The 16,685-nt window shown below is 36.8% G+C and overlaps 1 protein-coding gene across 1 annotated transcript in view; it reads right to left on the bottom strand.

Moving 5' to 3' along the window:
• Positions 1–5,862: 5,862 nt before the first annotated feature.
• Sap-r (prosaposin) overlaps positions 5,863–16,685 on the bottom strand; it is a 94,358-nt gene continuing 83,535 nt past the window's right edge. The window contains exons 17-18 of the mRNA XM_081727024.1: positions 14,408–14,602; positions 5,863–6,696 (exon numbers count right to left, since the gene is read on the bottom strand). Coding sequence (XP_081583150.1) covers positions 6,628–6,696; positions 14,408–14,602 — 264 coding nt within the window. The 3' untranslated portion in view covers positions 5,863–6,627. The remainder of the gene's footprint in view (positions 6,697–14,407; positions 14,603–16,685) is intronic.

Raw genomic sequence — 16,685 nt, 5'->3', positions numbered from 1 at the left:
TTCGCCACGAGTGAGCTCTTTCAGAAGATTGAGTGCTAGTAAACAACTATTTGAGCTCTCGTAAATGGATTGTTCAAGCCGGTGATCAAACTGTAGGCTCATAAATTGGATGTCAACAAGACAAGTATGTAATGGAATACATCAAGATCTGGATGATATGCGTAGTTACGTAAGCAACAAAAGTGGACACAGTCTTGTCGATGGAAAAAGTATATTCAGTCGACTAGAGTAGAATCTTGTTCAGAATGTATTGTAAACGGCAACACGAAAATCAGAGGAGCGGCAGTCAGGTCGTCCACAGATAACATTCTATGAACGGGAGCTATAGCAGGGCCAACAAAAGATGGTCTCTGAAGTTTCTTACTATATGCGGAGGGAAAATGCAGCCCCGACATATATATACACGGTGTTTCAAAACAACACCGACAACGTTTGGGAGGTGATTCCTGACACCAAGATACGACAAAAATTACAGACAAACCTGGGTGAACAAATGCTTCCTTTCGGAGTTAAAGGCTGCCGAAAACATGAATTTTAAACGCCCATAGCTCCGAAACTATGGGACCTACCGTAGTCCGGTCAAGACTTAACTTAGGAACTAGTATGTGCCCTGTCCAAATATCAAAGTTTCAGAATCATGCGATACTTCTGCAACAATTTTATAAAGGTAGTTGGTGAGTACTTCAAATTAATGCCCTAAGTACCTAAGGATTCGGAAACATGAATTTTTGGATAGCATACATATTAGTTCCTACGGAAGTCTTGACCCTGGGACTACGGTAGCTCCCATAGTTTTGGGGCTATGGACTTTTAAAGTTCATTTTTTCATATTTTCTGCAACCTTTAACTCCGAAAGGAAGCATTTGTGCTTCCAGGTAGATCTATAATTTTTGTCTTATCTCGGTGTCAGGAATCACCTCCCAAACGTTGTCGATGTTGTTTTGAAAGACCCTATATATATATATATATATATATATATATATATATATATATATATATATATAGTATATACGACTCAATTTATTTTCGGAAAAACAAGTATTCTTTACGTATTCAGTACTCTGGTGACATACTCAATTGATTTGAATATCCTATGGAAAAGTAGTGAAAACACATTAATAGCAAATTTTAAGTGTCACATAGATCGAACTATAGCTGACGCATTACACCATTACCTATTTTCTATATACCTCCGACCTTGTCGTGTCACGCAACAGCATGGCATGGTCCCAGGGAGATATATAGAGAGTACAGTCCTGGGTAATATATAAATTTTTAAGTGTACAGGGCTAAACTTCGATTAAAATGTGAAAACAATTCTTACAAAACTGTTTTTATACTAAAAACCTCGTCCTATATTCAAAACAAGTATTTCTTCGGAAACTTGAATCACATGCAGGTTTAAAACGTAGTTTGTTTCATTTAAAAATAGGCAATTGGTAAGTACAAGGATATTTCTATAGATTACAAGTTACTACTCTTACAAAATGCATTAACAACTAGCCGTGCCATGTGTACAACACGTGAAGGAGTTTGGTTTGTATGAAGTGACATTAACTCAATATTGAAACCGGAAGTGGCAGCAATTTCTACCATTTCCGGTTTTAGTAGATATATTACAATAAGAACGGAATATATTCTTGGGAGGCTTAATTGACTGCAGAAAATCGCTTTTCAGTGACTATTATCGTTTTTACTTACAGCAATTGATGTTAAAAACCTGACTTCTGAAAGTGGTTAAATTCAGCCACTTACGGTTTGAATAGTGTGTCACGGCGGAAGATGGTACCTATTCTTAAAACGCTAAATTGATTCCAATAAACCATTTCTCACTATCTCTGATCGTTTTTGCTCTATGTAGAACAGTATTGAAACCTGAAATGGTAGTAATTTCTACCATTTCCGGTTTTTAGTAGAGATATTACAATGGACTGGAATATATTCTTGGGACATTTAATCGATTGCAGTTTCTTGCTATCAGTTCGGTTTTTGCTCTATGGCGATCAATATAAAAGCCAAAAATGGTTGATTTCTACTCCTTTTGGTTTGAATATTACCTCCAGAACCGAACTAGATTCCTAACTTTTCACCTTCTACACCCTGGGCAAGATTGATGATGATCTATTAATTCTTGAGATATTATCTTGAAGCTTTGCTGGCGTCTACTATTAATCCAATGTTCTAGGGATTGCTGCCAGAGTGGGTATACGGACAAAATCTCGCGGCCGAAACATCGCCGCCCAAAACCTCGCGGGACAAAATCTCGCCGCCCCAAACCTCGCGTGGCCAAAACCTCGCCGCCCAAATCCTCGCGTGGCCAAAACCTCGCCGCCCAAAACCTCGCGGGACAAAATCTCGCCGGGCCAAAACCTCGCCGCCCAAAATCTCGCCGGGCCGAAACCTCGCCGCGAATGAAACTTTTCTTTAGAGTTTACCCAATGTGTTTCCTAATATGCAATTCCACATTACAAATAATAATAATAATAATAATAATAATAATAATAATAATAATAATAATAATAATAATAATAATAATAATAATAATAATAATAATAAGAAGAAGAAGAAGAAGAAGAAGAAGAAGAAGAAGATACAAAACATCGTGTGCGTGGGCTTTCTCGGGTTATTCCCGTTTCCTCCCACTTTCTTTATTCGATCATTTCCTTCATCCTGGTCATCTACGTCTTCTTTCACCTACAGGACATAATCAAGGGACGTCGTAAAAACTCATTATTTCATACTTTCATAAATATTATTAGATATTTGTTAAAATTTTAAGTTTTTTGATGTTCCAAAGTTCACGAAACTAACTTCGTTAGTTGTCATTACTTTCCTTATGCAGACTTTCTTTCCCTATAACCAGTTTAAAAACATCCTGTCGCCCTACCTTCACATTGAAATCCTCTAATACAGAAATAGAATTTTCATGTGGTATCGCGGGACTTGGTCAAACACCCGTGATACTTCTTCTGAAACAGCGTCTTTTATACCGTCATCCTTATCATCTGTTGGAACATTTACATTTTGGTCAGGCAAGATTTTGGGTATGGCGATATTTTGGGGCGCGAGGTTTTGGGTGGCGAGGTTTTGGCCAGGCGACGTTTTGGCCCCGCGAGATTTTGGCCCGCGACGTTTTGGGCGGCGAGGTTTTGGCCAGGCGGGGTTTTGGCCCGGCGAGATTTTGTCCCGCGAGGTTTTGGGCGGCGAGGTTTCGGCCTGGCGAGATTTTGGGCCGCGAGGTTTTGGCCAGGCGAGGTTTTGGTCCGCGAGGTTGTCGCCGCGAGGTTTTGTACCCAAACCGCCCGAGTGAGTGTTGCTGTGCTGAGCTTTCGTTACCATACAGCGGCAACACCTTCAGAGCTATGTGTTGGAGTGTGCTGATCGTACAATTTATATTGTAGTCTTTAGGAATTGCTGTGTTTCTATTGGTTGTTTTTGTTGGCCAATGGCGTGCTCTGATTTTGCTGGTGGAAACTGCTCTCTGATTGGCTGATGGTTCTTTTCGTACTGAGAAGCTGGATCCAGATGTCAGATAGATGATAACCTTCGTCTCTGTTGATGGATGGCTTGTATGTACAGATGAATAGAGATTCATGTATTTTCCTGTCCCAGAACTGTTTGCTTTTCTTTAGTACTTCAATTTGGTCCCACGTGGTCGTATGATTGTATTGTATGCAGTGTTCGGCTATTGCAGATTTTTCACGTTGTTTAAGTGGTGTGTCGCTGGTGTTCTTTCATTCTGTCTTCAATGTTCCTTCCCGTTTCACCTACAGTGATGGCAAAAAGTCCTGAACACACTCATTTTTTTGCCTAATTTTTGTGTTTGACTTCATTTTTCGTTATGAAATTATCGCACTTTCTTAAATATTGTTATTGATTTTAATGTATTTTTTCATGCTGATTTCAAATCTACGACTAGTTTTTTAATATCTAAAATATTTTTTGTAGTAAAGCTGCCTGAACACAATAATGTGAAATATGTGCAGAATAAAACAATATAGAGTAACATAATATGAATAGAAGAATAACACGAACATTGACAAATACGGTACATTTAATACGCATTTTGAAAATTACATTGTTGTCACATGTTAGAACATCAATATTTTATGGGCCAGCCGTTTGCTTTAATTACGGCTCTACATCTTTTTGGCATGGAATGCACTAATTTCAAAAGAAGTTCTTTCGTGACAATATGGTTGAAGGAAAATATTAAAGCTTCAATTAACTCACGTTTATTTGAAGGTTTTTTCTTTGAAATGTCATAACCAATTTTAAACCATAAGTTCTCTATCGGATTAAGGTCGGGAGACTGTCCTGGCCAGTTCAATCTATTCACAGTATGGTCCTTGAACCATTTCTGGACTACCTTTACACGGTGACAAGGGGCGTTATCGTCCTGAAAAATCCATGACTGATTCCCAAAAAGATCTCTTGCAGTTGGTAACAATTTATTTTGTAGTATTTCAATGTAATCCATGGCTTTCACTGTTCCGCTAACGATGTGAAGTCTTCCAACACCACGAGAAGACATGCAACCCCATACCATCACTTTTGTCGGGTACTTTACTGTGGGCTTCAGACACTGAGGGCTGAATTCCTCATGAGTGCGTCGTCTTACTTAAGCACTAATTTGATTACCAGAAATACAAAACTGACTCTCGTCACTAAATATGACTTTTCCCAGTCTTTAATAGTCCATAATGAATGTTCCCTTGCCCACGCCAATCACCTCTTGCGTTGAAATTCAGTCCGTAATGGTTTTGGGCGCGCTTTACAGACTCGTAACCCAATTTCCAGCAGTCTTCCTCTAACAGTTCTTGGGCACACACTCACATTTGATGTCAAAGTCCATTGTTTCAAAATTTGCGTTGAATTAAGCTTTCTGTTTAAAGTGAAATCCTGTGCAATAACCGGTCTTCACGTAAAGACGTTTTTCTTGGTCGTCCTGATCGCCCCCTGTCCGCAATAGAATTTGTTTCAGAAAATCTTTTCAAAGTTCTCACGACAGTAGAAAGGCCACATGGTACTTTAGCAGCAATTTGGCGCATAGAATAACCTTCTTCCTTCAAATGTATTATTTTGTACCTTTTATTCTGAGGCAGATATGAAAACTTAGCCATAATGCCAATATTTTTCACAAATGTACTTCAAATTGCTTTTAATACACTATTCAATACACTACTAAACCACGTTTCACCTTCTCCTTTCAACCCTTTATCGCTACTGCTCTCTGATTGGTTGAAATAACGGAGCATTTCATTAGTTGAGAACACACTCTTTCTTACGGTGACCTTGTGCTTTCTTGTCAAGGTTTTTTCACCGTATCAATGAAACTATTTATTTTAGATGAAATCTACAGATAGATTTGAAATCAGCATGAAAAAATACATTAAAATCAATAACAATATTTAAGATAGTGCAATAATTTTCATAACGAAAAATGAAGTCAAACACAAAAATTAGGCAAAAAAATGAGTGTGTTCAGGTCTTTTTGTCACCACTGTAAGTGGCGTTACATTCACAGGTGATCCTATAGATGCCTGGTGCCTTTAATCCCAATGAGTCTTTTGCAGTTGGTAGTAAACTCCTGATCTTCGGTGGAGGGCAGTGTACAGTCTTGGAACAAAGTAAGCATAGAAGTTTTGGTACACCAAACTCTTTTAAAAAAAGTATCTGCTGTAATAAAAGTTCACTCCATTCATACTACTGAAAGCCATTTGAACATCTATACAAACAACTGGAACTCAGGTTAAGCACCAAGTGTGTTTTTAACGAAAAAGAAATCAGTTACGTGTTCGATAGTTCTAGTCTTCTACTTGCTATAAAATAAAAGAAACTGCATGAAAGAAAACGAGTACATTATCATTAAATTTTTTTTATTCAAATGTCTCGAAAAGCACAACATGCGAAGGCAAACTACAAAACAAAATTGCTCGATAGAGAACTCACCGTCTCATCTTTCTTTACCTTCTGCTTAAACTACAATTTCAAGATCTTTGCCAAAAATGTTCCAGTACAAACGTGTGCTACTATCAACGCTACATAAATATATCTATTGAGAACATTACAAATGCAGAAAGAAATAAACATCTACACAATGTGCAACAGAATCAAGTATGATTCAAATACACAAGTTTACGAAATTTTGCTTTCTATAGCAGTTAAATCCAATACAACAAAGATTATGAGATTTAGAAAAGAAAATATTATTCTAATATACACGAAAATCAAAAACAGAAAGAAAAAAGCAGTCTTACGCCGACAATTTTACATCGTTACAGATTACTCAATTACAAATAAAAGTCATGGACAGAGTGTAATTAGGAGATTTGCAAATGTGAATCAGAAATATATAATTCTTATCACAGATTTCAGGTCTACACTATCACTACAGATCATTAACAAGATCAAAATACGATCACGTTTCATTTTTACTTTTATTATCTACAAATACTATACAAGTATTGGACACCATACACAGAACGGTGCTCATTAAATATTTTACAAAAGTAGTATAGTATAGTATACAAAAATTTAGCATGTAGACAATATAAACGCAAAACAATGTTTAAATTTATATACACAGTTTTAGTTTAGCCGTGTATCTAATCGGCATTCTTACCTCTATTCTATCTTTATTTTGGAATTTTCTGTCGATTTATTCCATACTTTGTCTTCGCAATGTTTTGTAGCCTGAAAGATAAAATATATCCATATTACTTACTTTGCTGATGATGTACTAGGCAATTAATTAATTCTGAAAAATTTTTCCTATAACTTATTTTCAATAATGGGCTACTTAACTGAGAAATAACTGTATCGTGAGGGACGTGCTAGAGGTGATAGGGAAGGAAGGGGGCGAAGGAGGGTATGGTTGATGGACGGTATCAAAATGGAAAAATCGTACGTGAAGACGAAGAGGTTAGCGGAAGACCGCGGAGCATTGAAGCGTTTCAGTTCTGGAATGAGACCTGCCAATAATGGTGGAATGCCTACGACATATCATTTCCAACCTTGAGATGACAATACGCGAAGTACGTTTAACCTTCTGAAACTGCGGTAGACTTACAAACTGCGTGAATTCTATACTGAAACCGTATCAGCAGATGTAGAACTTTCAGCTGCAATAGAAGGTAAAGTGAGATATGTCACCTGTTGTTCGCACAGGTATATAAAACGATAATCATGCCTGTTCTGTATGGCTGCGAAACATGGTTGCTTACTCCGAGGGAAGAACATAGACTGAAAGTATCTGAGAACAAGATCCTGAGACGAATATTCGGACCCAAAAGGAACGGGAATGGGGAATAGTGAAAATTTCATAACGAGAAACTACATAATTTATACGGTTTACCAAACATTAGTAGATCATCAAGTCTAGGAGACTTAAATGGGCAGGCCATGTAGCCAGGATGGAAGAAAATAGGAACACTTTTAAAGTATTACTTGGAAGTCCAATCGGAAAACGACCATTAGAAGACCTAGGCATAGATGGGAGGACAATATTAAGATAGATCCCGCAGAAATGTCTAGGGTTTCAAACTAGACTTTATTTGCTTATAGAACGTAAGGAACACATTATAGTCTATTTAATATTCCTTAGCAGACAATTATTAAAAATACCTACTATTTACCATTTAACGCAAACACACTGTTCTTATTCCGAGTTGCTATAGAGATTATTCAACGATATCCAGATTGTTTTCTATTCAAATATAAATAAATGATTACGAAGTTTACATATTTTCCATTTTACAAGCTTTGCTTTTATCCGACTTAAATCTGATTTAACTTACTCGCTGGTCCGAGGAACAGGCTCTATCTTTGATCTTATTACTTTATTGCAACTAGTGCTTATAGACGCGCTATTTCAAGTTTGAATATTGAATTCACATAGTTTGGAAATCTTAATTTCACACTGTAAAACGATGCGCAATTGAAAGATAAAATAAAAACCTGAAGATACTAGTTAAAAAACAGGATACGTATAAGGGATTAACGAATGTAAGAAAGGCTATAATTTCACGCTGATATATTAAAGAAAGCCGACGGAATAATTATCACTGATACAGACAGCATTTTGAAAGATGAAAAGATTTCTTTAGTAATTTGCTTGACACGAATCTAAAAACTAATGTTTGTGAAGAAAGACAAATGCGCATAGCAAAACCGTATATTCCACGGCCTACCGAACAGAAACACAAATTACTATAAAGAAATTAAAGAAACACAAATCTCCGGGTATCGAAATTCCGATTGAGCTAATTTTACCTGGAGAGGAAAAATTGTGGAACAAGATACACGAACTTATTTTCCTTATCTGAAACAAGAAGGAATTGCAAAAAGAGTGCAAAGAATCATTGTTTCAATTTACAAGAAAGACGACAAAACTGATTATACTAATTAATCAAGACATTCCCCTTCTGTCAACATTCTATAAAATCCTCTCAAACATTTTGTTAGCAAGATTGACCCCATACGCAGATAAAATTATTCCAAGTTATCACAATTAATTTAGGCGAAATCGATCAACTATCGACCAGATATTTACCATTCGACAAATACTTGAAAAGAAATGGGAATACAATGCCCCGGACCACTAATTATTTATTTTAGAAAGGTCTACGACTCGGTTAGGAAGGTAAATATGAGAAGGGAATCTTAGCGAATTTGGAACACGGAAAAGCTAGTTCGATATGTTGAAATAAGCCCCAAAGTAAAGTCCGAGTAGGGAAATACTTGTCCACGAGCTTTCACGTCGAGATTGGTCTGAAACAAGGAGATACGTTGCCACCATTATTAGTCAATTTTGTTCTGGAGTATAGTATAAGGAAAATCTAGAATCAATATTAACAGACCAAAACCATATCCAAGAAGAAATTAAACGTCGACTGAAAGCAGAGAATTCGCGTTCTTATTCGGTTCAAAATCATTTCTCTTCCTGAATTCTGTTGAGGAATTTGAAACTTAAAATATATAGAGATGCAAAAAAGCCGGCTTTTTTGAATCGATGGTTTTTTTCACATAAAAAGCCGGCTTTTTTGGGAAAAAAAACGAGAATTTTGGAAATTTTGGCTTTTTTCATTTTCATGATTTTTCTATCTAAATAGCTTTCTTATAGTATATTCTATACTTAGATAAGAATTCCATGACCTAAATGCCATATTTCGCTCTAAAATTCACCATCAAGATGGATGGAGCACATATTTTACGAATTAAAGCTAACATGAAGAATGTAGTATTTGAGGGCAAGTTTAGAGGCTATTTAACTTTATTTTAATTTTTGAGTTATCGACATTTTTTCTTCTCGATATCATTTCAGTTTGTCGTCTGTTTCATTTCTAAGAGCTTAGTACTCTAGCTTCTAACGCAGAAGTTAAACTTACGTTTTTCTATATATCCGTCAAAGCGTACGTTTTTCAATATATCCGTCTAACCGTACTTCCACATTTCTGTTATACTGTAGCTGTGCAACGATTTAGCAATAATTTTCCGGATACAACCTTGAATACTAATTTATACAAACAATCAGTAGCGGATTTAGAAACGTACTTTGGGACGGGTTTCTCTGATTGTTTCATTTTCTAAAATCTCCTAATTTTATTTGGGAGGAGCTTGAAGTTTATGAGTACAGGCATAACTAATACTGTATTTCGTTTCGTTTATATATTTAGAGATAATCTTCCGATACAACCTTGAAGATCATTTTATACTGAGAATCAGTGGCGGATTTAGAAAAGTGTTTTGGGAGGGTTTTTTTCTTACTAATGTTTAGTTTTTCTAAACATTCGTAATTTTTATTTGACGGCAGCTTAAAGTTTATGAGTAAAGGTATAACTAATAGATATTTCGTTTGTTTTAGACATTCCGTAATTTTGGGGAACAGGCTTCAGTCCGAAAGACCGCCCCCCTAACCCTCGCAAAACCGTCACTGCTGGTAATTAGTAGTAATAACGATTTAAAAACAATAAGAAATGAAGTCAGCCAACTCACAGTACACGCACTATTTCTACTTCATAGATGGAATGAAGAAAAGTTTTGTCAGAATGGTCGAATGCTGAGTTGAATTCCGGACTTCTCGATAGAAGCGCAAAAGCTCGTCAATCATGTTTGTTGTGCAGTTGTATTTATCTTAACTTAAATATATTCCGTAGTCCTTTTTTTGTGTGTGCGTTGGTGGGGTGGGGAGAGTTCCATAATGATATGAAGGGTGTGAGCCAAGAACATGGTAACTAACAAATTTTCAATTGCTGAGTTACGGAGCATCATATAGGCAGCAACGCATACCGCTTCGTTTAATCCCTCATGTATAGACTTATGTGAAAAATCAGCTTTCCGACTTTCAAAATGGATTGTGCAGCAGAAAATTTCTAATTTCTTAAAATAGTAAAATTATGGGTTACCATGTTCTTATCTCACACCCTTCATGTTCAATCCCTCTTGTTAAAAATACAGAAAACTTGAGGACTGAATAAACTGTGATGGTGCTTATATAAAACTGTAGAATTTCAAGAATATACAAAACCAAAAGCTCTAGGTGTGCAGCCTTTAAATGTATCATATAAATCTAAGTATTTTTCTTATGTTTTATTTTAATTTTAATTTGTTCCAAAAAGAGGATATGGAATATTTTGAAGTAAAAATACTACATAGAATTTTGCTACTTATTTGAGTATTTTTTTAAAAGAAGTATTTACTTTTAGGGTTGGCTGGTTTACACCAGCTGTTTTTCTTCTTTTTTTAAAAAATAAACAACTGGTTTAAACCGAAAAAAAATAAAAGGTACGAAAAATGCGAATCGTGTGAACTTCATGGTGACGTTTCCATACATCAAACCATCTGCATTAGTTTTATTTCCTTTTCACCTTTTAATCAAGGTGTCCCATGTTCAATTCTCGGTCGAACCACAACCCTTCTTTCATGCGTAAACAAAGTAGCGGTTCGGATGTCACTTTAAGCGAAAGTCTTCTCCTTGATAACCTCGGTATTACGTAAGGATGTTAAGCCTGAACATACGAAACGAAACTAAATTGTATATTTTGCATGCCTGAATGCCTGTTTTATAAAGAAGCCAAGGTTGCTTAAATATATTGATAGAAATTGACAAAGTTTATCGATTGCCTACGTAGCTTCTAACATTAGCTTGGATTGTACTTTCAATGATATGTACGCACTAAATTTGTATTTTAATACCTCAGTTTTAGCGTACTGATTATGATACGTTGACCTTTAAATTTTACATGCAAAGCAATAACAGGATTTTTTCCGTTATTGTTGTACATTTAGAGTAATGACGGGATTTTCCCGATGGCTAGGGCGGGAGTTTCTCAATTTAAGAAATTTACTGACCGGACTTCTTTAAGCTTATGTGACCTCTTCCAGCATAACCCCGTTGTTGCATAATAACACCAAGGCGAAACAAACTTATTTCTGTCAATATGTAATATAAATACATAAAGCAAAATATCTATATATATATAAAAAAAAAAAAAAGTTTAAACCAAAAAAGCCTAGTTTAAACTCCCACCAAAAAACGGGTTTTTGGCATTTTCAAAAACAACCATGGCTCTTGCCAACCCTGCTTACTTTTGTATGTAGGAGGTTAAAAAAAATCTTATTATATACATTAGTTAATCCTTTGGAATTCATAATGTAAATATGTTGAGAAGTAAAACTGAAATATCTTTTCGAAATTCATGGTTTATTTTCGAGGTTTTATATTATTATCGGCATCAACCACTAATTAAATGACTTTTTGTGTTGTAGAGAAGCGAAACAAAATTTGGTTTATCAATTTAAAGCAGAATTTTCAAAAAAGCCCAAAATTTCCCAAGCAAAAAAGCGAAGCAGAAAAAACCGAGTTTTTTTTTTCCAAAAAAGCCGGTTTTTTTCCGAGCCCTTGCATCTCTAAAAATATATAAAACGATAATCATGGATGTTGTGCTATATAGTCGCTTACTCTGAGGGAAGAACGCAGACAAGTATTTGAGAATAGAATCCTGAGGCGAATATTCGGACTCAGGAGGAACGAAAATGGGGAATGGCAGAAAATTCTTAATGAGGAACTGCATAATATGTACCGTTTATCAAACATTGTTAGGGTCATCAAGTCTAGAAGGCTCACGTGGGCAAGTCATGTAGCCAGAATGAAAAAGTAGGAATGCTTTCAAAATTTTAACTGGAAATCCAATCGGAAAATGACCATTAGGAAGATCTGTGCGCAGATAGGAGGACAATATTAAGATGTACCTAGCAGAAATAGGAATACAAAGTAGAAACTGGATCCAGTTGGCTAAGCTTTCCATTGAACTAAGGACAGAAGTCAAGGGAGAGCTTTAGTGGAATGCGGCATTGAACGCCCGAGCTCCATAGACCATAGAGTTAGTTAATCTTTCTATTCAGCTTAATGACCCTAATTGATCACAAGACTTACTTTTTCGGACTTTTTACCAAGATATGGGATTGAAATCCTCAAGAATACGAATCGGCACTACAAAATATTAACAGGTAAATTAAATTTAACTAGAGAAACGCCGATGAACTTCTTATATACAAGATGCGATTTAAACAAAAAATGTTAATTGTTATTAATCTGTTCATGATATCGTTTTTGAACTAATATCTTATGACTATAAATACTTCATTCTAATTACCTTTTCCTTCAATAAAGCATTTACAGCATATAAACCTATGACGTTTAGCACAGTCGCATCCGAAGTCTTGAATGAAAATACAGCATACGTGGACTTTTAAACAACTTTTATAGTCTTAAATCTGTCGATAGGCTTGAACTTTGGGAGCTCATGATATTTTACCATTTCTTCCATGTTCTGCAATTGTGCTGTATGTTATAAAAAAAGATGCTGCATCTAATATCGAAGAAGATATTTTTGTACAAGGATAAGTCGTAAGTAGTGCAATATTCTGGTACACAGCATACCTATACTTATTACAATACAATGAAAGCAGGTTACTATACAAAGTACAGCTCCTCGTGTTGAAGCGTCTGCAGCCACAGCTGTCAGTTCCTCGATTCCACGTCGATATCATGTCTTGCCTTTAAGGGCAAAGAAGTCAGTCATTGGTGTTTCCACCTCCTACTGGGTGCAGAAGTATCTTATTTCAGGAAGTGTGCCATGAACCGAAACAGGTAGTAATCCGAAGTGGCAAGATCAAGACTTATATGCCGGGTGTGGCATCAATTCCATGTCAAGTTCCTGAAGTTTTTGTTGAGGTTTTCGAGCCAAGCATGATTTTGCGTTATCCTGTTGCAGCAGGCGGGCTTTCGGCTCAACAATGCACGACATTCTTGGCGTAGTGCAGCATACATCCGTCCTAACTGTTCGGAATAAAGCTCAGCACTCATGGTACGACGTTAGGAACGAACTCGAAGTAAATTACCCCTCATAATTCCACCGCACACAGAGCATGACTCAAAACGGCCCGGTTTTACAACCGATTCTGGAAGTTGGCCCTTTCTCAACCACTGCTTTTTTCACACTTGGATTTAGGGAAACATCCACTTTTCGTCGCATGTGACAATCCGTTTCAGGAAACGCACATTTACCAGCAGCTGTCGGCACATTCACTCTCCTCTGGGCCTGAACTGGGATCAGCTTATGCTGCATAATGCAGCTGCTCATGGATTCCCCGATGAAAGTGATACACTACAGTCAATTTGAACATGCAAAGTTCGGTTGACAATCGCCGAGTGCTGATGGATAGATTTTCCTCAATAATCCCAGAATCTATTAGTCTGGGGTGGCCGGACCTTGGCTGATCTTCGACACTTTTAGAATCTGCACGAAATTTCTGGAACCAACGAGTTGCTGTGCTATGGTTCACTGCGCCTTCTCCCTTCGCATGACAAATGTTTTAGGTTGCTGCCGCAGCGTTATGCGTAGTTCGAAATCATATAGTAACAGTTCACGTATCAAACGTTGAGCACTCACTGTCACTGCCACTAAAAACTGATTGAAGATACTGATTGAAAATATTGATTGAGTAGTACAAGGCAGTACGCTAGCTGCTTAGCCACTAGGGAGCTCTAAACCTATACAGGTGTATTGAATAAAAATTTAATTTCACATCTTTGTCTCGTTCGCTTTTGAAAAATTCAAGTATTGCAATGAAATATTTTAGGTTTACAGTATTTAACCTTTTTGATGTTTGTTTTCCTTTGAATGTGAAGGGCGTACACTGGTGAAATTAAAAAAAAAAAAAAAAAAACTTTACATTTAATTTACGATCAACATTTCTCTAACATAAATCAATTTATATTGACTCTGAACTTCTCGTCTATAATAGATTTTACTGAATTATGTACGGCGACGCCATAGCTCGAAGAGACTACTAAAACAATCTTATATAAGTGTAATATATATATATATTTTTATCATGTTACCTTGCATGCTTTAGCATGGAATTTGGTCTGGCACCAGTATGATGGTCCCCAGGTACACTTCTTTCCGCCGAGTAGGTGAACCTTTCCTGTATGTTTGGGGCACAATGAAAATTCCGCACAAACTTCATTTGCATCGGCCACCTCAGCAACAATTGTCATCAACGCTGGACCATATTGCTCTACCATTTCATCACACTGGAATTCAAAATTTTATGTTTACGTCTTAAAATTAGGGAACTTGATAATGCAGAACTTCTAAACTAATTACTCAATGCGATATATACCTCTGTCTACTTATGCTTGATTTGGTTACTAAAGTACATTACTCCGGTTATCAAAAGAAAAAGTTTTAAGTGTTTCCATCTGCGTTGTATTTAATTTTATATCAATTCCTTGACTTTTTCAAAACTGCTCTAATTTTGCGGGACATCGCCCATTCCGGCGTTGTTCTGCGAAATTAGAACAGTTTAGGAAGTGTCAGGGAATGGGTGTAAAATAAAATGAAACAAATAGAAAAAATCCTGATACATATTTAACTCCACCAAAAATTTACAAAATACAGGATGTCTGTGAAGTCTTTATCCAATATCAAAGAGTTTTAGATTGAGAACGGCTAACCGTGTTTGAATGAAACTCCTACAGTTCGGGATAGGGAGTATTCCAATTTCATTCGGTTGGCTGATGTAATGTGCAGGAGTGTTGCACACATGGTATGTGACATCTGCCGCCAACCATAAGTCAATTCGATAACTCCCATCAGTGTTCAAGGTATGGGAACGATTACAGACTTTTTGTATGCCGCGTGCTCGGCGGAAACTACAATGAATATTTGTAATTAAAATCTTGATAAACCTACAACTACTTTGCATTTTGTAACAAATCTGAACTGCTTTTCCAAAGCGAGTACAGCACTTGAAATCGGATGGTAAGTGTATGACTCTGAACACTGTCTCCTTCGAAATGTAGACGTTTCTTTCAAATATAATTAGTCGTTTCCAAGATATAACACTTTAAGGGAACTTTTCGAGACACCAGCATATACCTTCTCGTTAATATACGTGGGGGTACCCAAAAGAAACCGGAATAGCATTGTGGTGGGCGGAGCTTCTGTAGTACGCATTTATGCTTCTAGGAGTGTATAGCGCAACTCATTGCTAATTCAGTGCCATCTGTGTTGTCGAACTGGCTTGTGTTCATCTGTAGTGAGTGTTTTTGCTAGCGCTGTTGTGTTCTTGTTTCGCTTCTTCTGATTCAGAGTTTGTTCCGCCAGGTCAGACAGTCAATCAAACCTTTTATTTGGAAGTGTTAAGAAGATTGCGCAATAGTGTTCGTCAAAAACGACTCGAGTTGTGGCAGACAGGAGACTGGTTCTTTCATCACGACAATGCACCCGCACACACACACACACAGTCATCTCTGGTTGCCAGTTTTTGGCTAAGAATAACATGGTTCCGCTGCCCCACGCACCTTACTCGCCTGATCTGGCTCCGTGCGACTTTTTATTTCCACGCATGAAAAGAGGCATGAAAAGACACCGATTTGACAACACTGAAGAGGTCAAGAAAGAAAAAAAAAAAAAACGAGGGAGGAGCTGTCAGCCATTTCAAGATGACTACAAACAATGTTTCAAACAGTGAAAGCACCGGTGGGAGAAATGTATTAGTTGTAATGGAGAGTATTTTGAAGGGGGATAAGGTTGTTCTGTAAAAAGTTTGAAAAATACAGCTTTAATACAAAATAATTGCGGTTTCTTTTGGGTACCCCCTCGTGTATATATATTAAAGACGTGACTAAAAAATGATTTGAAGCTGTTTCTTCAGTTACTGGTACAACTTGTAACAACTCAACGGCAACATTGCTATCTAGCTAATCGTTTGGCAGAAATGGCAGCCAGCAACCAGATATCTACCATTGATTCCTACTAAAAACTCCAATATGGTAGACCCTGTCTACTGTATGCTTGCGCATTTGATGCTGATCTCTGTAGCTATAGTATGTGTTTAAAACTGAGGCTGATCAGTTACCAGTCAAACAACTTGCGGATAGCGACATCTGTCAAACCGTGTTTTACACAGTAACAAAAGTAGACACACATTTTTTACATTTCATCTGTTATATAACAGAGTGAATGAAGATGATGTAGTAGGCAGAATTCCGCCTAAAAAGTTTGCTATAAAGAGTGCATCATTGCTCTTCCCATGCAAACTCTCGCATTTTCCGAACAGTAAAACAGAGTCGTAACAATGGCTTTGTGGTGGACGGACTATTATAGTGTTAT

This window comes from Thermobia domestica, chromosome 1, assembly GCF_964235325.1.
Source record: "Thermobia domestica chromosome 1, izTheDome1.hap1.1, whole genome shotgun sequence".
NCBI classification, from domain to species: domain Eukaryota; kingdom Metazoa; phylum Arthropoda; class Insecta; order Zygentoma; family Lepismatidae; genus Thermobia; species Thermobia domestica.
Note: the sequence above shows the minus strand (reverse complement) of the source record. Positions and strands in the feature narration are given on the sequence as shown.